We start from the raw sequence: 25,671 nt of genomic DNA on the forward strand, positions 1-25,671 counted from the left end.
CCTCCTTCCCTGGTGTTTCTACTCCTGAGGTCTGTACTCTTTTTCAAAAATGAACTCATGAAGGAAATGAGAAAGAATATTTTTTTTAATGAAAGTTCATCATAACTAAAGGAAACTGGAGGGTGAACACCCTTGAGTAATCCCTATTTATTTGTTTGTTTCATATCTAGAAGAAATAATTGGCTTTATCTTTTCACCTTTCTTTACACAGTTACAAGACTTAATGTATCCATCTGACTCTTTATAGATTGATCTGTCATCTTAAAGACTAATCTGTTCTGTGTCTCAATTATATGATTCTTTTAATGGTTTTCTGTGCCCAAAATAATTTTTAAATTGTTTTGGTTGAAAATATGTGTGCCCAGTCCATAAGAACATCCTTAAATAATGGTCATTTAAGTATTTTCTCATGGGTATGTGTGTAATGGAAATTACTTTAGCACCTGCACTGTATTTGTAACAGGTAAATGCAGAATTGCACCCTCTGTGGGATAAAATTTAAGCATTATCTATACTGGATATTTCATATACCTGGTTCTGCAGGCCTGGTGAGTTCTTGTAGTCTGACCTCCTGAAAGAAGGTTGGTTTGCTAACGAACCAACACATACATTGGGAACATTCTTAATGCATTGCCTTCTGTCTGCCTGCCCTAGTACTCTGCAAATTTGTCTTCAGTTATGCAAGCAAATAATTTATCCTACCTTCACATTGCCCCAAGGAATGGAAGAAGGATGGAGAAAAACAATGACAACAGGTAGGGGGGAGCAGCATGAGTTACCCACAGTGACTCACAAAAGTGGCACATATGTGCAGAGAAGGAAGATTTTCATGTCTTTAAGGCATCTACTTTAGCTGTAGAGGGTAGACAGACATGCACCCCCTTCTGTCTCCAACCCACTGGGGCTCAGCAACCATTTGGCAGCCTCTGTCATGAGCCATATTAGCAGCTGGTAGTTCAGACTACAACCAGCCTGCTCAGTGGGTGATCCTAGTGGTTAGGATTGCTTCCCCAAAAAAGTGCTGTCAATTTTCTCTTCTCTGTGAGAGGAGTTCTGCTTGAGAATTGGCCTAAATTCTGTCTTCTTTGAAGAGAGGTGAGAGTAAACAATATCTCAGAAATGAGAAATGGCTTCTGTTGGCCCCATCTCTTGCTGTGGTCACCATACACAGCGTGTGTATGCCCAGGATGCCTCCTGTTATTGCAGTGGGACCTCCTCTGCCACCACCAGGTAAAGCTGCACAAGTGTCTCTATGCAGCAATTCTCAGTTAAATCCCATTCTTCACCATGGGTTTAAGCAACATGTTTGGAAAAATGTTAGAAATAACTTGATTTCCTTATTGTTCTAAACTACTTCTGTGGGTTTCCCTTAATCAAACATGAAAAGCTGTGGTAGCGATACTTTGTGCAGATAAAGCAGGAAGAGACATCTAGGCCAAATAACATAAATCCTTTATCTGCCAGGTATTAATTGCAGTTTGGTGGGATCTCAGAAATTCTTGGTGTGAGTGAAGCAGGGGCTCTTCTCAGCTGAGCCTCGTGGATGTGGCTGGGGAGGGCTTTGATGCTTGTGCTCCATTCACTGCCAGCCGCTGAAGACTGGCACCAAGGGACTCAAACGGACATTGCACATTGGCATCGACATGTGCATGACCAGGGCAGCTTTGCAGCTCCTCTTGTTTCCATCCCTCCTGTTCACACACTGATTCTTCTAGTTCCTCCCATTTTTTCTTAGTTGATTAAAGTTGCTGGTGTCACGCACACATGCATCTTCTCACAGCTGGTTGGCCCTATGAGGATACCCCCTGCCTTGTGCAGATGAGAATAAACTTGCCTTGGAGAAGGCAGGAGGACTGTATGGCTTCGAAGATTTCTGCTGTTAGGGAAGTGAATCCTCTGGACAGCTGATCAATTTTACCCAGAAGCAGGAACAGTTTTGAGAAACAGCTGTATTTTTCTGACAGTCTGGCTAATTTGTCTTGGTTTTTTTATTACTCTGATACAAGCATTTATAAAAATAGAGATTTGAGTTTGGCTTGAGTTTTTTTTTTTTCATTTTTCTTTATTCAAATAACTGAAAATCCATATGAAAAGTATATTTGTATGTGTGCCCAGATGTAGAACCCCTGTTAGTAAGGCCAGCTGGGATTAAAGTCTCATTTGTATAATTTATATAGGCTTTGGAATTTTTCCTACGGTTTTCAGCCATAAGCTGGAATTTAGCTTTTGTCAGACTGCTAGACAGCTTGCACAATAAAGCTTCTAACTAAAAATATTTTCTGTTCAACCCAGAAAACCTCACCATTTAAAATTCAGTGACTGTGGAGTTGGTTTGAAAAGACAAATTATTAGAAAAGAAAAAAAATCCCAACAGTCATGCCTTGGGTGTTTTAAAGGCTTAATCAGTGAGCTCCATGAAGAAGTAGTACAATAAATAGAAAAGCAGAAATGGAGTGGTAAGTAACTTAGGAGGCACATACAGGATGCTTGGGATGCTCACAGCAGTAGAGTACCCTTGCACAGCAGCAGATACTCTCTGATGGGTTGCCCTTGGTCCATTTGAGAAGAGCTGCTGAGGTGCAGTGGCAGTGAGCCCACCTCCTGGGCCTGGCCAGCTATTCTACTTCTAGCCCATTTTTCACTGTAATTCAAAGAAATCTTCTTGCTTGAACTGCTGGATAAACACCTGAGTCTTGTCTGGGTAGTTGCTGTCCTGGGAGTGCAACATCACTCCATCTAATTCTTCCTCCTATCACAACAGGAGGGTGGGTAGCAAGGAAATAGTTCCCTTACACCTCCCAACTAGGGACCTGCATGGGGGGATTTGGAAGTGTCATGCTCCTGCTGGATAGCACAGCAGTGCCTCCAGTGTGTTCCTGTAGCTATTCTGTTGCTTGTGGAGCTGCAAATGACAAGTATATCATCTCACAAAGGGGTGGTGGAGTCACTGCGTGCACAGCTCCTGGAAAAAAGCAGTGCAGCCTACTCCAGCAGAAGTTGGGCTTCTGGGGTGAGGTAACCAGTACAAAAGATAGGAACTAAAATTGGCATCTCTTTGCTCCCCAGCAAAGTATTTTTTTAAATTATTTTTCGCTTCTTTTTTCCTTCTTTCTTTCTTGTCTAAATAATATTGCAATGAGCCCAGCTTCCTCTTTGATTTTGCATGGAGATGAATCTTCTCATCTTTGCTGGCATTTCACAGCTGTTTGTTCACAGCTTTCTCCAAATATAAGAACAGAAACAGACCTTCAAGCAGAGGATTGTTATCTTTTTGGTGTTCTTGAGCTCTATATTAAAAGCCCTGCGTATTTTTCTAATCAGGATTACAGAATTAATTTGCATGGTTTATCCTCTGGTATTTTTTTCTGATGGGGCAGAGTTTGTATCTCTTTTGTGAAAATTTTTATGCTTCATCGACCTTACTTTTAATGTTCTTCAGCTGTTTTTCAAGAATCTGTGGATTAAAAATGAAGTTTACAGAAAGAAAAGCCTTCACTTAGGTAATTTGAGTAAATAATCAAAGTGCCTTTATGCTCTGTAGTTTCATTTGGTATCTGCTGTGGTTATGGAAAACATTTCTCATGTGGGTGAATGGTGCATTTATTCGTAGCCGTTTATATTCAGTTGTATTTTGACTATAAATAACTTTTGTTTCAGTAGCATGAATGTAAAGTTCAATGAGCAGATGTTCCTGAGGGTGTGTTGATGTTGCTCTCTGCATTCGGAAGTTTATTTACATAAGGTTTCCATATGAATTTTCATTCACTTCAGTAGGTAGGTAAGCAAAGGATAAATTTGTAATAATAGCACAGCAGGAAACAAATGTCTCTCCAATTGAGAATTTATGAGTATCTGTTGCTGTTGTTGTTTCTCAAGAAAAGCAGCAGGATGCATTCATTTTGAGGTACTGTCAGTGTGGATTTTTGTTCTTTTTGTGTGGCTTCTTTCAGAAATCTGAAATAAAAATTAGACTGATGCATTGTAGCAAGCAGAAACAAATATGACGGGGACAGCCAATATATGTGTGTTCAGTGTAGCTGTAATAACTTGTTTTGATTCGTGTTTATTTGCAATTTGCTTTAGCATGTGTGCCTGGAAGTGTCATAAATTTACTAATGATGCAATATTGATTAATGCTTATGATTTGCCTAGGAAGGTATCCATCACCAGATGGCCAGGATATAAAATTCCTTTCCTTTGAAAAATACTGCAATATTGAAAATGTATTTTATTGCAAATTACGATGGGGGAAAAAAGAAACAAAACAAAAATTTTGCATGAAATTTCTGGGTGAAATTACTTAAGGGGGAAGAATTGTTTCAGAGGTAATATTTTTTATTTTTATGATTTTTGTGTCATGCATAAATTCCATGGATCATATACAAATGTCAGGAATGTGTCCTGAAAAAAGCACTTTGAAGCGAACATGTGGAATGTTTCAGTTGTGCAGTATCTGAGTGTTCCAGCTTTTACAGAGGGATTTGGACTTGTTTCCATTCAGTTTGAAATATCCAGTGGTTACTTACTTAATTTTCATCTGAGTTGACAGTTAGTATTAATGACCTGTGCAAAGATCTGCATTTTAATGAAAGGCTTAAGAGGGAAATACTTGGCAGTGTGGTGAGGAAGAAATTTCCAGGCATTGAATGAAACACCCAGAAGGGCTGAGAAAAGAAGGGGGCAAGGTCTCTCTTTCCATTCACACCTGTGGTGATGAGGATAACAGACTGGTTTTGGCCACAGAATGATCTACAGTGGCTGGCAGTAACATCTGGGGATTATTACACAACAACCCAGAAGTGAAAGCCAGAGTCAGATGAAGAGAACTGGGCTTTTTGTGCAGGTGGAGTTGGTAGTGTTATGGATATGACCATAAGGCTCCTTGTGAAGGACAGGCTTCATGGTTCTCTTATGTGGCAGAGTCATTTGCTGATCAATAATAAGGTGTTAACAACTGAGTGCCAGTGAGAGACACTTTAAACCTTATTTATGAAAGTGTCACCCATGTAATTATAGGTTCAAAGAAGAGGTGGATTGAAAATAGCCTTCACTTAGTTTGACCGGCTCTTTCTAAAGAGTTGGCAATTTCTATGGCCCAAGTCTCAGCAAGACTTTGAGGGATGAGTGACTCACGGCATTGTGTTGTCCAGATTCAGGATCAGGGTGGCATATCTGGTGCTCTAGTGTGGGATGTCAGCCACTGGGACTGCACTGTGCAGAGTCACATCCCCACAGTCATATTCGGTGTTCATGAAAGAGTGCTGGTATGGCCTCATTATCTGTTCTGGTTCTGTGTTTAAAGAACCATACAGACCACTTGGGTATTTTCTTACTCATCCCAGGGGGAGAAACAGTGGGAATGATTAGGTGGCTAGAAAACACGATCTGGGATGAAACAGGATTCGTTAGCCTTTAAAAAAATAGGAAAAAGGAAAAGAGCAAAGATCTTAAACTGTCTTGTTTAAATAGAAACAAGGAAGATTCAGTTTAAATACTAAGAAAACCTTTCAACATTAGGATAGGAAAACATTGGTGGATGGCTGGGGAGCTCTGTAGCATCAGCAGTCATTACGAACAGACTTCCTGTCTATCTGCTGGGAGTGATAGAGGTGTAGCTCATAATGTTTGGGGGCAAGGTGAACACCAATGTGATCCCATTTCTTTTATGGCCTAGGGCTCTGCCAGGGTGGCTTGAAAGCAGCAGTAACTTGTACTGCAAGCTCTCTGCAAGCTCCCCTGCAATGCAGCCTTTCGAACTTTACAGTTCACAAGTCAGCTCTGAATAAATAAATACCAGTTAACTGAGGCTCACTTTACAAAGCAAAAATGGGGAAAGAGCATTCACTAATGACTGTAAGAATGGCAAACATCCCTATAAGCATGTTGTTATGGCAAACTTTTATTAGTTCATGCTGAGATAATGTCAGGAGCTGTATTGGATGTGGCCTCTTACATCTTTTACTGCTGGGCGATGCCTGAAGAGAGGTCTTTCCCCTTCTTAGGTCACTGTTTTAACTGTTGTTAGCTTTCCACAATCATGTTGTCACCCCTGGAGTTTATAGTCAGCCAAATTACAGTGAATCACTTGGGTTTGAAAACCCTCTTCTTTTAAAAAATTGACTTTAATAACTGCTACGAAATCTGTATTTCACTTGGGTTGCCCTAAAACTAAACATGCTTTCTGTGAGCAGCAGGTCATGTTAATATGTCAAATGCACATTTATTTGTGAGCCAGGGAATGCTGACCTACAGCCTCACAGGGAAAATACAGGGCAAAATAGCTTAGTTAAATGCTGACAGCTTTTACTCTTGTGATTGTTTTCCTGCCGAAGGAAAGACTAGCACAAAGATTACAAATATCAATCAATGGTTCTCTTTTTTTATTTTATTTAATAAAACATGGTCTAAGTCTGTGATTTTCTTAAAAGAGGGACACTGTGTCTTCTCCATTCTAGTTTTCAAAAAGGCTTTTAGAGGCACATGCTTTACTCTTGATTTTTACATACTGATTACTGTCCAACAATTGAATGGTGTGTTTAAGAATCAGCAATCTCATGGTTTATTTTAACGTAGAGTAGATTAGGTCAGTCTGCCACTGGGCATATGAGTCAAAAACCCATCGTACAGAGAAACATCTGTGAATGGAGAAGGTGTTACTGGATTTTGCATACCACATATTTAAGATACTTCTGCTTTTTTAGTGATTTTTGAAATGTTACTCAGTAGAGGAAAATGTGATTCTACAGAAACTTTAACTCATTTTGAAACCAGCACATTACTTGCTGGTTTTCCTCAGCTGTTCTACAATGCCTGTATTTTCACTAAAGCTTTCTCCCCAGTTTTGCATGCTGGTGTTACACAGCTTTGCTGCAGCATCTCATGTCAGGGCATGTATGGGGCATCCAGAGAATTAGGAGGTAGATGTTGAAGTGAAGAAAGGCAAAGCATCCCTGTATGGAAAGTAACTGCAGACTCTGATTGTCAGAGAGCTTTGAGTGGGCCAGAAGTATGCCGAGATTCAGGTGAAGTATAGCCAAATTTATCCAATGTAAGTCCATCCATATGTATCTTTTGAGGCTTTGGTTATTGTAATGTCAAGCACAGAATCCTGAACTGACCAGTGCTGAGTGTGTGCTGAAGGCAGAGTCTCTGTTTACAGGAGCTTTCCTGTCATCTCTTCCATGTCATTTCCAATGGCCAGACACAGAGTACAAGGCTAGGTGAGCCTTTTATTTGAGCTAGTATGACTCAGCATCTTATTTTTATGAACCAGCAGTCACTTACTTGGCCTGCTTCATAACACAGCAAGTGATTCCTGCACTTTGGCACATGCTGCTGTGAGCAGTTCTTGTCATGTCCCTTTGGAAAGGCACTGAGACTTGGTTTAAAGGGCCAGAGTGGTAGAGGTTTTAATACTTCCCTCAATAACCAGCATTAGGTGAACTTGTTTCAAGTTTTTGTCTTTTTTCCATTCATGAAGTATATGTTGGTTTTCCGTGTAAAACCTACTCTATTTCCTTCATCCAACTTCTTGACTGCTGATTTCAAAGGTAAAGGAGACAGTAACCAATTTGAGGGTTGCACATACTGCTGTCTTTTGTAAACAAACGAATCTTTGTTTTCTCTCTGCTGACCTTAATTTGTTATTTCCTCTGTTGCTTCACATTGCAATTTAAAAACCCAAACTGGAGTAGTGAACTTCTCAATGGTTAGGAGGATGTGGTTTTTTAGGAAATGCCCTATATGGTACTGTCCTGTTGGTTGAGCTCTCTGAATAATTAACTGACTGTAGCCTGCAGTGCAGTTACTGGGCCAGGCTCATGTCTGCTGCACAGGAAAGTCATGATTTCGCTGCAAGAGACACGGGCACTTGTTCTGTTCCCCTTGTGAGAAAGACAGATGATGTTTTCAGTGGGGTAGACAGTTTTCATTCTGGGATAGATGCTATGACTCAAGAGAGTCTCCCCTCTGCTGTTACTTGGATTTTGCTGGCTGCACAGCTGTGAGTTCATGGTGCCCTGCTGTGGCCTTTCCTGTGACACACCTGCATGGCTCAGTGTGCTGTACTTTGACCTGTCGCAGTGCAATCTGTGCGCAGTCCTGTGCTGTGGATAATTGGAGGAAGAAATTTTCTGGAACAGCACTTCTTGAGAGATGGGTGACCTGAAGAATGCTACCAAGAAGAAAATAAATTAGATTTCAAGTTAAGGCTTGAGAAGGAAGTGTCACAAAGAGTTAACAATGGTCTGCTGGAATAAATTATTAGGAACAGGAATGAATAGGAATGTTTTTCCTGTGTGAATAACTGCCTTTCATAAGCAGGGGATAGATGCAAAACAATCAGGGTAAGTGCCCTCTTGAAATAACATGAGCTCGGCCAAAGTTCCTGTTCAGGCTTCAGGGTGCTGAACTTTCTCAATATATGTGGGGTTTTAAGTCTGATTTTTAAAGAATTTAGCATTGGTAGGTTATTCATGTGTGTAGTGGTTTTGTGTTATAATGATTCATCCTGAGGGGAATGAAGGTGAACCTGGAAGTAGGTTTGATTTCACTGAAACTGAAAGGAGCTGAAAACCTTTAATTCAACAATTTATAATGAGCAGTACATTACAAGCTCTAAAATATCAGCCCAAAGGAAAACGCAAATATTGCTATTGGCAGAGAAACAATAGTTCAGGATGTTGAGTTTGAAGCAATTTCACTCCAAAACTAGTAAACAAGAAGTGACAGGTTAAATCTTAATTGTTTCTTGGGGCACCAGGTTGAGGCCACTTTGTGCTGGGAAATGGAAACAAAGGCCTTGAGCTTCATACTGCATGTGAGCCAGTACAGGGAGAGAGCCTGTGGCAGGGGCTGTGACAGGCAGCCTGTCACAGCTTAGTCTGTATTAGCTGGAGTTTCCCAAGCACTGATGCATAACATGGCACTGTTGCAGCCAGGGGGAGATGGATGTACAGTTCCACAGGAGGGGCCAAGGCTTCAAGGATGTCAGTCCCGCAGCAGCAGTCACCCATCTATGGGGGAAACATTGGGATTAAAGGCAGGAATGTTTAACTGCAGCATGGCTCTTTCTCCAGCCCAGCAAATGGCTAAGCAGGTCTGCTCTTGGGGGAGTCATGTCCACCGGTGTCCCAGCTCTGACAGAGCTCAGTAGTCATTCTTCTCCTGGCTCCCAGCCCTCCATCACTTTGCTCCTGGCTGGGCCTCCAGGCAGTTCAGTGAGCCCAGGGAATGCTTTCAAAGAGTGAAAACTAAACATTGATGTTGCTTTTCTGCTGACAATTTGCATTTCTAATATTTCTTAAGTTTGATGTGGTTGTGTTGTGCTTTGGAGCTTTCACACAGAGCAGCAATTCTGACCTGTCCATAGTCCTGTATTTCAGGGAGGGGTTTGATTGGCCTTTTAAATTTTCTTAATTTTAAAAAATTGTTACATCATTGTTATAAGAAGATATCTTAACACAGGTACGAAAAGCTAAAAAGGGAGGCTTCATTATCCATTGAAAGTCAGTAGCAAGGAAAATCCAAGTGATTATGTGTTCACCCTGACAAATGAAGTAAGTGTTTGTAAGATTTCAGGAAGCACCTCCTGACTTAGAGAAACTAGACTGCAGCTCAGTAAGTGACTAGTTCATCTTGGGGTGGAGGGGGAAACTTCTCACAAAGTTCATGGGAAAATGAAAACAAGGGAAAATATTGTTACAAAGCACTTCTTCATATTCCAGCTTGTATTACGAAAAGAGATTAAGGTCATACATATTAAATTGGTACTACCTTGTAGAGAAAAGTACTTGCAGAAGCTTCATATTGCCTTTAGACCAAGTAAAACCTCTCAACTTTTTAGAAGAAAAAAGAATTAAACTGGTAAATCAGTCACTAAGGAATCTCCTATGTTTTGAGTACTGTCAGTGATGTCTTTTATGTGATTGTCTTCTGATCATCACTAACAATGAGGGAGGTGGTTCATGTCCCCACTTCCCAGTACAGCTGGTGTACTTTTTTTTCTGAAGAAAATGCTAGATCTTCACTATTTGGGTAAGAGGTGAGAAGTGTACTGGATACAAACTGTAAAGATTTTAATGGGCTTAACCCTTTCTTATGGTGCTGCTTGATTAAGACAAACACATTGTGGCGCTAAAAAAGAGACAGGAGCTTTATAGTACTTGTTCAAGTTTTAATGTTAAATCAAAAGCATCTTCCTGGCTTTCACACTTTCTAATAAGACAGAATTTTAAAATCACAGTATTGTCCTCTGCCAAAAGCACTTCAAAATGCAACTCAAATCCATGGCAGTATTATATAACATAAATAATGTCCTTAGTGTTTAAAGCTATTTGTCAATAAAGACAGAACAGTCTTTGTTGCACAGAAAGAGGAAAAAAATGGCTTCAACCAGTCCTGCTTCTTTAAAATGCAGACAACTAATATCCTTTAAATGTGAATTTTTATTTCACAGAGAGAACTTGCCCACTTTCTGTTAAAGATAATAAGGGAAGTGTTTCATTCCAACAATTTAATGCTAGCGCTGTCATAGACTTTCATTATTCTGGACTCATGGACCGCTTTTGCAGCAAACAGCTTTAAAATATAGGTCAGCATTAAAGGATTTTGAAATGAGGTGGAAATGCTCTTATTTCTCTTTTGAGTGAGTCTTTTATTTTAGTATCTATAAGAGAAGTTCTCTCTTCTCCAAATCCTTTCTCCGTAGGAGGAATCAGCAGGGACATTGTGACTTATTTGAAAGTTAAGAGGCTGAAAAGCTTTAGAGGAGGCATTGTAATCTGTTATAAAACATGTTCAGGACCTAGGCATAGATTTGGAGTGTTGGTAGCTCTCCAGCTCATAGGAGAGAAGCATGAGATGATTAGATTACTCACAAAGTGTTAATCCTGCAGCAATGAGGAAATCTAAAAAAAAAAAAAAAAAAAATCCTTGTGTTTACACCAGATTAACTAGTACAAAGATGCAAGCATCTCCTTTCACAGTTGCTTTGAGATGTATAATCTCTATCCTTTTGACTCTTCCAAGTTCACATACAGAAAATGTTATCATTACAAATAAAAAAACTGGTTTAGTTGCAAAGCATTCTCACCTCCTCAAGCAAACCAGTGCTGTTAGCTTTCTGCATTTATACAGAAAAGTATTGATCAAACCCAGAAAAACATGGTGACACAGGGAAAAAGATGGGGAAGCAAACTTGCAATGAATCACATCTTTTGTTTTCCCAGGCTGCCAGGTCAGCATTCATAACTGGCTATCCTAACTCACACAGAGCATTCAAAGATAGGTGACTCTCCCTTTTTTTTTTTAAATCTTGTCACTCTGAATAAGAACCTGGTCTACTTGGCTTCCAAGATTACAAGTTTAGCATTTTGAGCTAGTGCAGCTGAAGTTACTTGCTAAACATGCTGAGGGAGTTGGTAAGGATCTTCAAAGCTCTAAAACAATGCATTTGAGGACTCCCAGTGCTGTGAGTCCCCTAGTGGTGATGGTGCTGCAATACTTTTTTGTGGACAGCTTGGAGAGCACTGCATTTACTGGGCAGGAGAGCATCCTTTCTGGTCAATAGCTCCTGCTAAGCCAGTTCAACCCAGTCATGCTGTTTTATACTTCATGATGATTGTGACTCTGTAATATTGACTGAAATCTTACCCTGTCAGGTTCTGTAGAAACTCAGTGGACAAAAGTGAATGAAATTCAGCAAGCAGAAGACAGCATTCTGATGCAATTTACAAGAGAGCAATTGTTTCCTGCCCACAAAGGAGGCAGATTCTCAAAACGCCAAAGAATTGCAGGTTTGGGAGAGAAATTTTCTTCTGTTCAGATAAATCAGTGTGCCAGCAGCAATTTGGTCAGTGGGTCAGGTCTTGAACAGGCATCATAGCAGATCTCTTGGTGGCATCATTATGGGGATTCAGAAACCCTGTTCTTCACAGACAGGCCAAGGCATCCTTCCCATTGTTTGTGTGTTTCATCAGAATCATCTGTGCACCACATATTAAGATGTTTTCCAAAAATAAAAAAGGATTTTTGTCCTTGTCACATGTTAGTAATATTTGTAGAATAGTGAGTATTGGAACTAATCAGACTCCTGGGAATCATAGTTAGGCTTGGGATATTACTGTACAAATAGATATTAAAGGGCTAATATTCTTTCATTATCTGTAAACATCTCTCCTGCATCTACTTGCTGAGACAGAATGCAGAAAAAAGAGACTTCTGTTCCATTATGAGCTTTTTCTTCAATAGAGCAGCTAATGAAACTTTAAGGGTTCACAGTTTGAATACGATAGGCTTCAGTGGTTTTTATTTTTAATTTCCCACTGCTGGTGTTTGCTACTAAGCACTTTCTGGTGATGGCAGACAAGTGGACTGTATCATGATGTTCTGCTTTTCATGAAGTGGATGTTCATTTTTATCTTAAAAGTCTGAATTCAGACTGGAAACAAGTAGTTGAACCCCAGACTCGGCATGTTTGTTTGTTTGTTACTGAGAATCTCCTGAGGTTTGGTGGTGCTGATTAAGAACTACATTTCTAGTCTGTCAGTAGGTGACAAAACAAAAATTGTGCATTGTCACTTGCCTTGCACTTCACAAAGAAAAGTTCAGAGTCCCTGAAGGAAAATGTAAAGGTGACAGTGAGACTGTAATTTTATTTTGTTTTTCAACATGGCCCTGGGTTTAAAAAATGGAGATAATCATTTGAATATGTTGAAGTTTGGAAATGCTGAGAGTCTGGCCCTTCTGGTGGTGACAGAATTTCTTTAGGGGTTCATATATTGACACTGGGTACTGTCATTAGCCTTCTGTTCTCCTAAATCTGCTGTTAAGAATAAATCAGTTTTAATTTATAGGTGGAACCCTAGGATCCCCCCCAGTGACGCTCTCAGCAGGAAATGTACAGGTCTGCAGTGGGTTACCCTGCGGTCACCTGAGGCTGTTTTTGCCTGGGAATGTGGCACAGGTTCTTTCCATGTTCTGCAGGAGGAATAGGTGAAGCAAGTTGCCACATGCCACACTGGAAACAATACAGAGCTTGCCAGTATGTTGTGTCTTTATAAAGTGTCTGAGCTCTGGGGACAAGTCTGTTAAGATGAATTACTGTTGTCAGTGATGCTTCCTGTGGAAAGTGAGTGAGCAAACTGCAGCTCATTCTGCTTTGAGGTCCTCTGTTAGGCTTTTTTACTCTATTGTTTTCCCCAGATAAAAGCAGTGATGCATTTTTATATAAATGAGGGGGTTTGTGGCACATTGATGGGCTTGTGTTCTTACTTTATCTGTAAATTTGTGTAAATGAAGGCTGTTTTTAAGCTCTGTGCTGTTCCAAGGCTTGTTTGTATTTTTTAAGAGGTTGTAGCTGAGCAGTATAATGTAAATGGGGGCACCACCTAGTCTGATAGTACCAAAACCAAATAAACCCTTGAGTAATGTGAAAAAGATATTTACTTACGGCTTAACCATAAGTAAATGGGTTTTCTCCTTGCTGTAGTATACCAGACACTTGCAAAGTACAAACAATAAAAAAAGTATCCAGAAATTAATAGGTTTGTGATCTGAGGCCTAAAATATTTTTTCCCACTTTTATTTGTTGTACAGTCATTCCAAATATGTAGTTTGTTTTTCTGTTCTAGGCTCCTAAGGACCCAGTCTCTGGATTGGTACTATAATAATGTCAAAAGCCGCTTTAAGTGTTTTGGAAGTGCCAAGGTCCTGAAGAACTTGTACAAGAAGCATAGACTGGAGAGTGGACTTTGTCCTGATGCAATAGGTAAGAACAGCTGTGTTGATTTCTTGTAAGATTTATTCTTATCTACTTTAACACAGAAGTTGAGACAATGGAAATTCTGAGATTATTTCAAGAGGGTTTTTTAAACACAATTTTCTTGTTTGCGAAAGAAATACCTCAGTGGAGAGAGAAAAGGATGAAGTGCCTAGAGAGCTGTTTAAGAATTCAAATAATGTTTAATTTTAATTGTGTCATTGATACAGAAGAACTGTCTATAAAGTAAATTGCAGTTTATATTCTAGCTTGTGTCCCCAAATTTTTCACTGTTCTGATTAGTCAAGGAATAAGAAAATAATTTTGCGTTCAACATTTGGCCATAGGTGTATTCCTGTAGTGTTTGAAGCAAAATTTGATTAACATGAGATACATTCAGTGTCCAAGTTGACCAAAACTGACATTTCTTTACATACTTAAGGATCTGAAACTGGCCACATTTTATTTTTGTGTTAATGTTTATAAATAGATAAAAGACACTGATAAAGTATTGGATCAACCATTTAAGTGATGACACAATTCACTGCTAACTATGCTGTTCTAATGCCCCACCCATCACAGAAGAGTGATTAGAGTCAGAAAATGGGTTTGAAGCAGTGGAGCTTGGTGTCATACTGCTAACTTCAGCAAGTTACTTAGAACACAACTAGCTGAATGTTTGACATTTATTGGATTTATTGCACCAGACAATTTACTCATGTAATTCTTTCAAAATTTGTAAATAGAATGTAATTTTTCTATAGTCCTTCCTTTGTCTTTTTCTGAAAATGTATAGGATGGCTTCTAGTCCTGAGTGGAAATTTTAGGTGTTTATTATGAAAATTGACATAAAAGCTTCTAGGGATGAGCAACCTATTTACTAAACTGTGATTTATTAGCGTTTTTCCTTTTTGGGTACGAAATTCATATTTCATTAGAAGTTTCCTTAAAAATTGAGAACAATATGTATGAGGACAAGCAAATCTTGTTTCAGTCAAGGCATGTTATAAATGAAAAATGAAAAATAGCCAATTTTAATAATTAAAACTAAAATTTATTTCGCAACCGTAATACAGTCCCGACAGCCACCATCAATCGGACAGCGTAACACCCCCAGACGGTGGTACGGGTGAACGTGAATTTGGCCTCTATCGCACCAAATTCCCCTCGTCCACACTGGCTGCTCCCGGGTCGTGGTTCTTATACATTTTAATTCGCCCACGGCAGACTCCTTTTGTCTCTTTTCGAAGTCTTCATATTCACGTTCGGTCTTTTCTTCGGTCCAGGCTGCACAAAGCTTTCGCCCGGGAATTGAACAATGTGCTTCCCCAATTCCCGGAATCGGGCATTCAGTCCGCAGGTGCTGATGGCCCTGGCTATCTCAGATGTGTATCTTGTCCAGCCATCATCTCCTGGTGTCACTGGACACATGCCTTCGTGAATGCCCATCTCCCGTGTAGCTGAAGTTCTCTTCCAATGCAAATGTCACGGTGCCTCCTTGCCCGTCTGCCGCGGTTTCACCATCCTGCCGCGGTTTCACCATCCTGAGGAAAGATTTCTCCCCCACTTTATGTACCAATAGTCTGTTTCATACACATATATATTTTATACGTCTTTTATTTCCACAAATTGTTCCGTCTTTTCTTCGGTCCAGGCTGCACAAAGCTTTCGCCCGGGAATTGAACAATGTGCTTCCCCAATTCCCGGAATCGGGCATTCAGTCCGCAGGTGCTGATGGCCCTGGTTATCTCAGATGTCCATCTTGTCCGGCCATCATCTCCTGGTGTCACTGGGCACATGCCTTCGTGAATGCCCATCTCCCGTGTAGCCGAAGTTCTCTTCCAATGCAAATGTCACAGTGCCTCCTTGCCCGTCTGCCGCGGTTTCACCATCCTGAGGAAAGATTTCTCCCCCACTTTATGTACCAATAGTCTGTTTCATACACATATATATTTTATACATCTTTTATTTCCACGAATTACTAACCACATTTCTAACAAGGCAGAAGTGGGACAATGGAAGTAAAAACTGTGGCCAGGGATGCTTCTGAACTTTTATATGATGTATTGCCTTTTTTGAACCATAGTCTCAGTGAATGGGTGCTTGAATGGAAGTGTGAATGATACAATGATGAGTTGCAGTGGCATGTGCAGTCCAGGTGAGACCTTTCTAAGGAAGGCCTTTGAGTCTAAATGTCATTGCTAACTTTCTTCTGCTATCCCTGTGACTGTTAGGTAAACCTTTCTTTCCCTTTGAAGATAAATACTAGTATAGGTGTCTGGGTTTTGCTTTATTTATACAGCATTGCCCTTTAAAATGTAGAATCTATTTCTACACCAAATGTCATAGTAAAGTCAAATTCCCTGTACTTAACTTTTGCCTGGTAGCTTCTTTTTATCTTTTTTACTGTAGTAATAGTTTTTTCTATTCAAAATGAATGAGAAGTCTTTGATATGAAAACAGTCATGTTTTGTACAAAAGCTGCTGCAGTCATGATTTATCCAACAGCAGCAGCTAGGAGGAATTTTCCAGTTATCCCTCATTGTGTGCAGTGCCACCATATCTTGAGTGAATATTCTAATCTAATAATGCCTTGGTTGTTAATGGGTACTTCTTATAGTAACACATGATTCTGTCCTCCTTTTTTAGCAGAAGGAAGTTTGTGTGAAGGAAGCTTTGAGAATGAAGGAAGCATTTGTGGCAGTGACTCTACCTTCTACCAACAGACAGAAGGTATGCTGCTAAAATCTCATTTGATTGAAAAGTAGTGCTTACACTTTGAATTACTGGACAAGTAGCTTAGAGTGCTAGGAAGTCTTGTCCGCAGATCCAACAATATTTTGGCTGAACCATTCAGCAAGACACTAAAATGCTGGGGCATGTTGCTTCAGCATTACACTTACTACATACCTATTCTAGTGTGATTTTCTTAATGTTCAAGTTTTGTTACTTCCCTCCCATTTCCTTTCCTGTGCTCATATATTTTTTTCATTCTCTTTCTTAAATTTATAGGAACTTCACAAATTTTCTTTCAGTTATTTCCTCCAAACTATTTTGCTGCAGTCTAAAATAAGCAACATAAAATATATCATGTTTTATTGTATCTAAGATTTACATTTAAGCAGAAACTTAGAGGTTGCAACAAATTTCTCTTTTTTATTTTACTGTGCATATTTATGGATTGAGGAAATAACTTTTTCATGAACAATTTAAGATTTGAATATGTGTCCAGAATATGAGTCTGAATTTTGGAGCTCATTATGCAAAATGTACATATATAAAGAACATGGTGGTTTTATCTTATTCTTCATCTAGGACACAGCATGATGGATACCCTTGCTGTGGCCTTACGTGTTGCAGAGGAAGCAGTGGAAGAAGCTATTTCTAAGGCAGAGACCTACAGTGACAGCCTGGTAACACTTTCAAAAAAAAGTATTAATTTAAATAGGACAATCATGTTTCTTTTAATTTTGGTAGTGGTACAAACCAAGTAGATATAAACAAAAACATGATGAAGTAGTGACTATCTCATGATATACATAAAGAATTGGGCATGGGTTTTATGATTTGGTATCCAAGATGCACATTGCATTTCAGAAGGTGACATGCACTTTAAGTGCCTGTCATTTCTTCCCACAGTGCCCAATAGGGCATATTACCCACATCCCAATCTATACATTTTCTCTGGGAAGGCTGTTTTTATGTGATTTTTGCAAATACAGGTATCTGTTTTCATGCAGGACAAGCAGAATGAAGCTTGTTACTTGCAGGAGCACAAGGAGGACCTCATAGAAGAGCTGGCCACAACCATTGTGCAGAAGGTATGGCATGCTTTTTCCCCTTATGTTTAATAGCCAAAACACAATGTTTTAGAGATCAAACACTGCTAACAACAAAAAGAATGACATCAAAGTAGAAAGTAAAGTAAATGAACTATGACAGTGTAGACATCATCAGCTATGTCTGAGAGAGATCAGTTTATAAGTAAAATCAATCCAGTGCCTAACCTGATGTCCTGCATGTTCAGAGCTGAGAAGTACCATTCCCTGAGGTTTGTGATGCCCTTTCTTGGAAGGGAAGGTTCTTGCTTGATGGGATTTTACATGCGTATTTCACTTCCCCACAGGCACAAAGTTTTCTAATGTCAAGAGCTATGGCTCTCCACCATATACATCACTTCCCAAAGGATACTGTTTGCCAGCCTAAAGAAGTATGACTTCTGACCATACCCTCTACTGAACCTTGCATCTGCAACATGTTCAGAGAAAACAACATCAATCATTAACACAGAATTCTCTTAATGATGCTGTGAGAGACACACTCAAAAATCACAGAACCCTTGCCATGTCTGAATTTTGTGGCTTTTTAAGTAAAGCTCATTCTTCTCCCTGCATAGTTCCTGGTTGGCAGAATGAAAGTGGGGGGCTAGAGGGAAAAAATACCCCTTGAGTTTGTCTGGACAGTTCAGAGTCAAGATGAGCCTGAACAGAGCACTGTTAAGGTCCTGTGATCAGTGAAGTAACCACTCTGCTAAGTTAGTCTCCTTCCATGTGAAATAAGCTAGGTGCCACATCTTTGTATAGGCTTGGCATTTAAGAGTGTATGGATCACAGACCAGAAGAGGAACATGTTGTTTATAAGACTGTCGAGAAAAGCCAGAAGAGCAGCAGCTCACTGGAAAATAATCTGCCTTCTTTTTTATGGGTGACATTAGACTATCAAGTAAGTCTGTTTATCAGGTGTTTCATAGTCCAGAGCCTCTCTCAGCCAAGCTTGAATTGCTACTGTTTTTGTCAAGAGCTGCCTAACAAGATTTTTTGTGCTATAGAATAATGTCCTGTAGATATCTTACATTTCAGTTGTGGAAATTAAGTGTAGCAGGATATAATCTGTCAGTGTAGGGAGACATGATCTCTCTCTGTTTTAAGATGGTGTAGATTTTCAAAAATAAAAATAGTGTCTAGAGACTTTAGACCTCTTCGTTCTCACTAGAATGTGTCTGCATGTCATGGGAGCCTTTGAAATTCCCCTCATATCTGGTATCTTATGTTTCTTGGCAAAAAGTCTTGTCTGAGAAATTACTTGACACTTAGATGCTGCTAAAGTGTTACTGTAGCAACAGGTTTCTATGTTTATGTAACTCACCTCTGGTATTCCTACAGGCACTGTTATATATTGCATCGCTGCTTATGTGCTTGCAAGCGGTGGGACTTCAGATGAGAAGTAATTGCATGAGCTGAGCTAGAGCAAAGGGAAAGTCAAATGTTTTTGCTGGGGAGATTGCCTTAAGATGGGGTTCATTTAGATCTTCCCCTTATGGCTCAGACAGTATTTCCCCAGCAGCATTTTTCTGTCCCCTCCCACCCCATTTCTCCCCTACCCTGCAGATTATAAAGAAGCAGAAGAGCAAACCCGAGCAGGCCGAAGCCGACGTGGAATGGCCGCCGTCGCGGAGCAGCGGCCTGGCGTCCGGCGCTGTCTCGGACCAGAGCATGCTGACATTCCCAGGGAGCCGCAGGGGCTCCTACACCTTGTGGGTGAGTGGCACTGCACAGCTATCCATGCTTTCTGGTGCACAAAGCCAGAAGATTGCAGTCTTGGATAAGTATACTTGCTGCCTGGAATGGTAACACAGAGACTTGCAGAGAACAAGCATTAATTCTGTGTCTGGACAAGTTGTCACTCAGTTGCATGCTCTCCTAACATCCCACGGGCCATGGAGGTACATCACAGACATTGAGTTGTTTTGGTGACTGTGCTGGGGAGGACGAAGTTTGTGATATGAGCAGTCTCACTGCTTGATTTGAATGCTAACAGGACTCAATGCTTCAGTGTTTATTCCCCAAAACAGTTTTTCTGCTCACTTAACTTTTATGTAAGTCTTCGCTGAGTGTTATGTTTTCTTTTGTATAAAGTTAGGTTTCTGTAATGTTTCTTTTTCTCCTTAGCCATCTTACAGAAAACAGCCACCACCAGCAACAAAAAAGGAAACTCAGCTGCAAAGCACCATTTATGTCTTACACTAAAGAGTGTTTCCTCCTTCCACTTATTTCTCAGCATAATGTCTTTATCTCTTGCTATAAAGCTGAAGAAAATCTGACAAGCTGCATTAGTAACAGTTTTAAAAGAGCAGCAAGTAAAAAGCAGTGGAAATAAGCTGTAGGTTTGGACAAGCACTTTGGCAATCAGAGAGGGAAGACAGTGACAGATGAGTCAGTTCCAGTGCATTTTGACACTGTGGTTTAAGCTGCTGCTCCCAATGTCCTGCTGCTGTTCCAGTAACCACCTCTCCCCCACTAAGCAGAGCCACCAGAACTGAACGTGGGCTATGTCCTAGTTCCCAGCTAAGTTTGCTCACTTACTCTCCCAGTGAGAACAGATTTATGCCAGAATATTGACTGTGGGCCAGAGTTGCTGAGATACAGACTTGCATATTTGCAAAATGAAAGGCTACTGCCTGTAATGTCCCATTGTTAATAAGTGATCAGAAGTTAGGCTGAGAATGATTTAAGTGCTTTGCTCTGTCACTCCTGGGCAAGTTGTTTGTGGAATATAACAGCCAGGAAAGAGAGATTTAATTTTGTGTCTGACTCAAATGAGTTTTCTTTCTTAAGGACAGGACTCAGAGAAATAGGCTGTTCAAATCCTCAGTCATTATACCAGAAGCCTGTTCTGCATTTGGAAAGTTAACTTTGAACTCAACACATTTTGAAATTCTCTTCTGAAGTAACAATTTAGTCCTGATTTTTTGCCAGAGGGAGGCTTATTGGTTTGAATAATAGTACTCTTTGTGAAAAACACTGGAGAAGCAGAAATGTCACTCTAAGGTACAAACAACTTCAAAACCTCTGTAGCCATCAGTCAGTACTAGAGATCCAGATGTGTACAGTGTTTTATAAGGACACTCTACCTCTTTGTACAGGGTCTTTTGCCACATTTTTCACCATTTGTTCCAACTGTCTTCCCAGAGTGTTTTAAGGAACATGAATGAATTTGGCCATCTGCTGTGACTTGTTTCATTTCTCCTATAAATTTAGGTTCTGCCTTTTGCTTTGCTAGGGTTGTGTTATCTTATTCTTTTCTCCTTTGAAGTGTGTATATGTTTATTTTTGCTCTTCTCTGAATAGAGGAGATTTTTATTAGTATGACCACACACCCTTCTAAAGGAAGAATAGCTCCTGTCATTCCCATAGCTAAGAGAGTAGCACTTCTGTTAGGCTGTTAGATACCACAATTAAAGTCTCTGGAAAGTCTACTGAAAGGCAATTTGTGTAGAGTGAATGTAGAGCACTTACAGCCTGCTTGATTCTCATCAACAGTGCTGAAACAACTCAAATTCCTTTTCTGAGCTTGCTTTCCATTCCACTTCGTTTTCATTAAGGACAAATGGGAAGCATGCATCTGTCAGTAGATTTGCAGGACTAAACCACATCACTTTCTCTTCTGTATATTGTGTGACAAAGTTATCTTTTCTGACAAAAGAATTGCAATTTTTTTTTTTCTTTCCATAACAAAACCTAGCTTCTACAGAAGCTGGCAGAGAGGCCCTATGCCCATTCTAGGCAAAGCTCCTTACTGCCTCCCAGGAACTCTTGAGTCCAAGTCTGTAACAGCAAATCTTCTTGGATTCCGCTACAATAAGTGAAGTTTTCTTAGTTCCTAATTGATGACATTAAGTTGACAAAAAAAACCCCAAACTTGATTTCCGTATGTGCATCCTAATATTGACCTGTGTGTGATGGCTTAGTTTAGGCAGAGATCTGCCTGTAATGATAAAAACCTTTTAATAATAGTACACGCCACAGCTAACAAGGGGTCTGCTGCAACAGATTTATTAGCACAGGTGTTCTAGTGTAACCAAGGTTTTTGTGGACAGACACAGTGGCCACCACAATCCAAAGGGAAGAAAGAAGATAAACAAGTTTTCTTTTTTTTTTTCTATCAAAGCTATCCAAGGAGACTATTACTGTGTCAGAGTTAGGTACGTGAACCTGTTTCCCAATAAAGGTTATTTAACTTAGAACTTCCCCTGTTCAAGTATTTCTTTGGTATACAGATTAACAAATTAGCAAAGGCAGGACAGATTAAATCAAAGAAAAGAAGAAACATGATTAACAGAAAGACAGGGATGCAGGGGAAAGGGAGGTAAGAATAGCAAATCTTAAGGCAGTCAGAATTTCATAATTTAAAACTGAAAATTTGTCTTAGAGGAATTTTTTTTGTCTTCTGGTGCAGAAGATAATACATGTGCTTTTGCTAGCGCAATGAAACTAATAATATAAAACACAGGACAATTGCATGCTGTAACAGTGGCCTTTAGAAACCCATGTTTATTGTTACATTGCTTTTTATTACCAAAGTCACTTCTTACAGAGACAGGGGGTGCTGTAATAAACCCAGATATCACCTTGTGGTTTCATCTGCCAAGCAATTTTTCTTTTTATCACAGCTGTTTATGTGCAGCTCATCCATACCAGCCAGAAACTTCCAGTGGTCTCTGGAAGCCCTGCATTACCTCCCTGCTCATCCAAAACCATTTACTTTGAAAAAGTGATTAAATTTATTAAAGTTCCTCACTTCCCCCTTCCAAACTATAGTATTGGTTGTTTAACTGCAGTACTATGGTGTGCTAATAGCTATAGACATTCTCTTCTCCTTTTTTTTCCCTCTTAGATTCCTTTGAGAAACTTCACCCAGGCTAAAAATAGTGAAACAGGGCTGAATATTTTATTTCCTCATCTCATAAAAAGAGATGGATGGCACCATCTGTTTCTCATTACCACTAAGCAAAGGCTGTGCAGTGTTGGGATAGGAGGAGTGCAGAGCAATGGGTGGATGCTTCTCTGTTCTCTCAGTCCAGTTTGCCTGCCATACATCACTGCCAGCCAGAGAGTAAATGACCAGTTGGCAAATTGTATCCTATTTAAACATTGATGGAGTCAAGGCACCCTGGTGTGTTTAAAGTGCTGTAATAGTGGTCTTTATTTTACAGCATAAAGATTGCATATATAAACAGAAGCTCATCCATAATTTATAGTATATAAAACAGCTAGGGATATAGGGAAAAGGAGGATTTCATTAAATACACATTATGATGCATCTCAGGGGAAGAAGAAATATACTGGTTAAGCTAATTTTAAGGTCCACAGTGTACTGTATGTTGTTTATATTTCCTTCTTTTTTTTGATTTTTTTTCTCCATTTGATTTGTTTTAAAGAAAAGGAAGGTTCCACAAGCTTGAGGTTTAGCACTGGTTTGGAAATCCCTGGAGGTTTTGCAGGTGCTCTGTACCTTTTAAGGTTTGTCTCAAACAGAAGTGCTTGAAGGAAACCTTTTTGAGGAGGAACCCTGTTTAGCAGTCATGCAGCACGATGGGAGAGTGATTTCAGATGAGTGAGGCATTGCACTGTAGGTACCAGCTGACATCAGTTCCTACCTGTCAATGACTGCATCAGAAACATCATATTTATGTCTAATAAATAAATGTGTCATGTCAGAGGGAAGATGGAGCTTTTAACTTTTATACAGGAGTTGGCATCAGAAGGTTGCATGGCGTGTGTTGCTGGGACCTACTTCCAGTGAGGCAGGTGTGCATTTATCCAGAAGCCCATCAGCTGGATCCCAATGGGTTATTTGCTGTATTGTTTCATTTGAAAGAAGCCAACTGCACCACAATCTTCTTTGCACAGAATGGGAAAGAACAGTGCATTTTGAGATGGAAAAGCTTTTGGTGTTCTGAAAATAATGTGTCTTTTTCATTAATATTTATTATTTGAAGATCCAACTTTTTCTAAATACTTTCCAGGTTACAGATAATACTGGCATCTGCTGACTCCACAAGTGGCACTGTAACATTGTAATCTCACTGCAAAAACAATCTGGATTTCAGATTAAGAAGGCTCTGTCCATGGTAATCTGGTTGATTTGCCTCCTTCCAGTGCAGAAGGATAGGATACAACTAGTCTGTGATTCTGACTCAGCAACTAGTGCCAGATTTTAAGGCTCAGGTCGCTAAATAATCAGTGCAAGGCTAAACACTACAGGATTGTCCTTTCAAAGTTGTCTGTGTAGCTTGAGTTTGTAATTCTTCTTGAGATGTATTTCTAGCATAAGATTACTGATTTTTTGTTTCACAGTACTATCCATGCACCTGACAAACTTCCAAGACAGTTTTGGATGCTAGGTACGTGATTGAGCCCATGCAGGCCTACATTCAACTGCATTGTGCTTACTGTCAGCCAACCAAGATAGGTTTTAAGGCATGAAAGGGAATAGGAGAAAGGACAGAGAAGGGTGGTAATTGTATAATGTAATTTTCCAAATAATTAAGCTCTTATGTTGTTCTTTCGGCTTCATTTTGTTTTAAAGATGCTATTGTAATACATTCCTGGGTTTTGCAGAATTTTGGGTTTTGCAGAACTTAAAACCTGTGATGCTCAGACCTGGGCTGCCTGACAAACCTTACTTTATTTTTAGATTAAATCAGGGTGTATATTGCCAGAGGAAGAAGTGAATAAACACAGAACACTTAATGCTTTGTCTGGTGTTTGAGGAGGACATACAGTGATTCTCTCTGATGAGCGAGTGCTGTGCTGAGAGCAGCTTTGTAAATGAGGATCAGAACAGGACATGAAATGTTGCGCTGGGAACCGAGACACATAGAGATGGAGGAAAAAAAGAATAATGTGTTTAGTGAAGAGTATTCACTTGGAAAAAAAGTGTGTTTATGTGTAAGGCTGCAGTTAGACCTGAAACATGGGTGCCAACTCACCTCCTCCCCCTACCCTCCTATATACAAGCACTCTTCCAGAGAGGCATGCTAGCAAAGCAAAATCCTCCTGTCCTACACCAGAACCAGGGATCTGGCTTTTGCTGTTCCTCTTTCTCTTCTGCAAGTAAAATGGCAATACTTTCACCACAGGATACTAACTGAACTCTCAGACAGGGAAGTGTCTTCCCTGTTTGTTTTTAGTATCATTTGTTTAGGTTTTTCAGGACATATCATACAACATTCAAAGTGTGGGAGGAGGGAAAAAGAATGGGCTCTGGGTGAACATGTGAGGAGCAGTAATGGCTAAATGCATAAGGTTACCTTGTAAAGGCATTGCATGGATTACAGTTGCATTGGTATATCAGCCTCTGTTCCACAAACTTCTATAGACCCGCTCACATAAATTCATTACATCGATCAACTATGGTATTTTATGCTCCTAGCGCTTCCCTAAATTGTTAACCTCGGAAGTACAATAAAGGGATGTTTATACTCATATTCTGAGATCAATATGAAATATCCATTATTATTAGCTTACAAATTCCTTGCAAACAAAGCAGTAGCACTTTCACATGTGGGGCCAGCTTTTTTTTTTTCCTTTTTTTTACACTATAGGTGATGGTGTAGAGCTACTGGCATGCCCACCAGCAGTGGGTTTGTTGAGGAATAACCTCTTGTCTCTCTCCCTTACAACCCTCCTCTACATCTGGTTAATCAAGGTCAGCTAATCCAAACTGAACCAAAATAAATGTGCACCCAAACATGGCTCTACATATTACTACACAGCTGTGCATTCATCCTGCTAACAGACCCATTCCAGATAAGTTAATCATTATTTTTGAATGCTTTTTAAGGGAACACTGCTTTTAAGAGAATGAGATGTCTAAGAGGCCAGTAGAAGTATGGAAACAATCAATTGCAGCCAGGATATGTCTGTCACTAGTGAACAAAAAGCCAGCTTGGGCAGACCCTTGAAGGACATATGTTCTAAGGCTTTTGCTGGAGAGGGACCAGTCATCTTTGCTTTCTCCCAGCCTGCTGTTCAAGGGTTTGCCCTGATGGCTGGGATATCCACAAGGGGTGGTTAGGAGGAAATTTTCTTTCAATTGAGTGTGAAAATCTTCTATTCATCTGCCTGTTC

At 39.9% G+C, this 25,671-nt stretch overlaps 1 protein-coding gene across 3 annotated transcripts in view; it reads left to right on the top strand.

Moving 5' to 3' along the window:
• The window catches only part of LOC121353143 (myosin VIIA and Rab interacting protein), a 207,506-nt gene that overhangs the window by 139,149 nt on the left and 42,686 nt on the right, over positions 1 to 25,671 (top strand). For all 3 annotated transcript variants that reach the window (XM_041466727.1, XM_041466730.1, XM_041466728.1), the window contains exons 4-8: positions 13,632 to 13,768; positions 16,409 to 16,492; positions 17,075 to 17,172; positions 17,500 to 17,580; positions 19,147 to 19,296. In XM_041466727.1, the coding sequence (XP_041322661.1) occupies positions 13,632 to 13,768; positions 16,409 to 16,492; positions 17,075 to 17,172; positions 17,500 to 17,580; positions 19,147 to 19,296 (550 nt within the window). The remainder of the gene's footprint in view (positions 1 to 13,631; positions 13,769 to 16,408; positions 16,493 to 17,074; positions 17,173 to 17,499; positions 17,581 to 19,146; positions 19,297 to 25,671) is intronic.

This window comes from Pyrgilauda ruficollis, unplaced genomic scaffold (genome assembly GCF_017590135.1).
Source record: "Pyrgilauda ruficollis isolate IOZ18807 unplaced genomic scaffold, ASM1759013v1 scaffold2, whole genome shotgun sequence".
NCBI classification, from domain to species: Eukaryota; Metazoa; Chordata; class Aves; order Passeriformes; family Passeridae; genus Pyrgilauda; species Pyrgilauda ruficollis.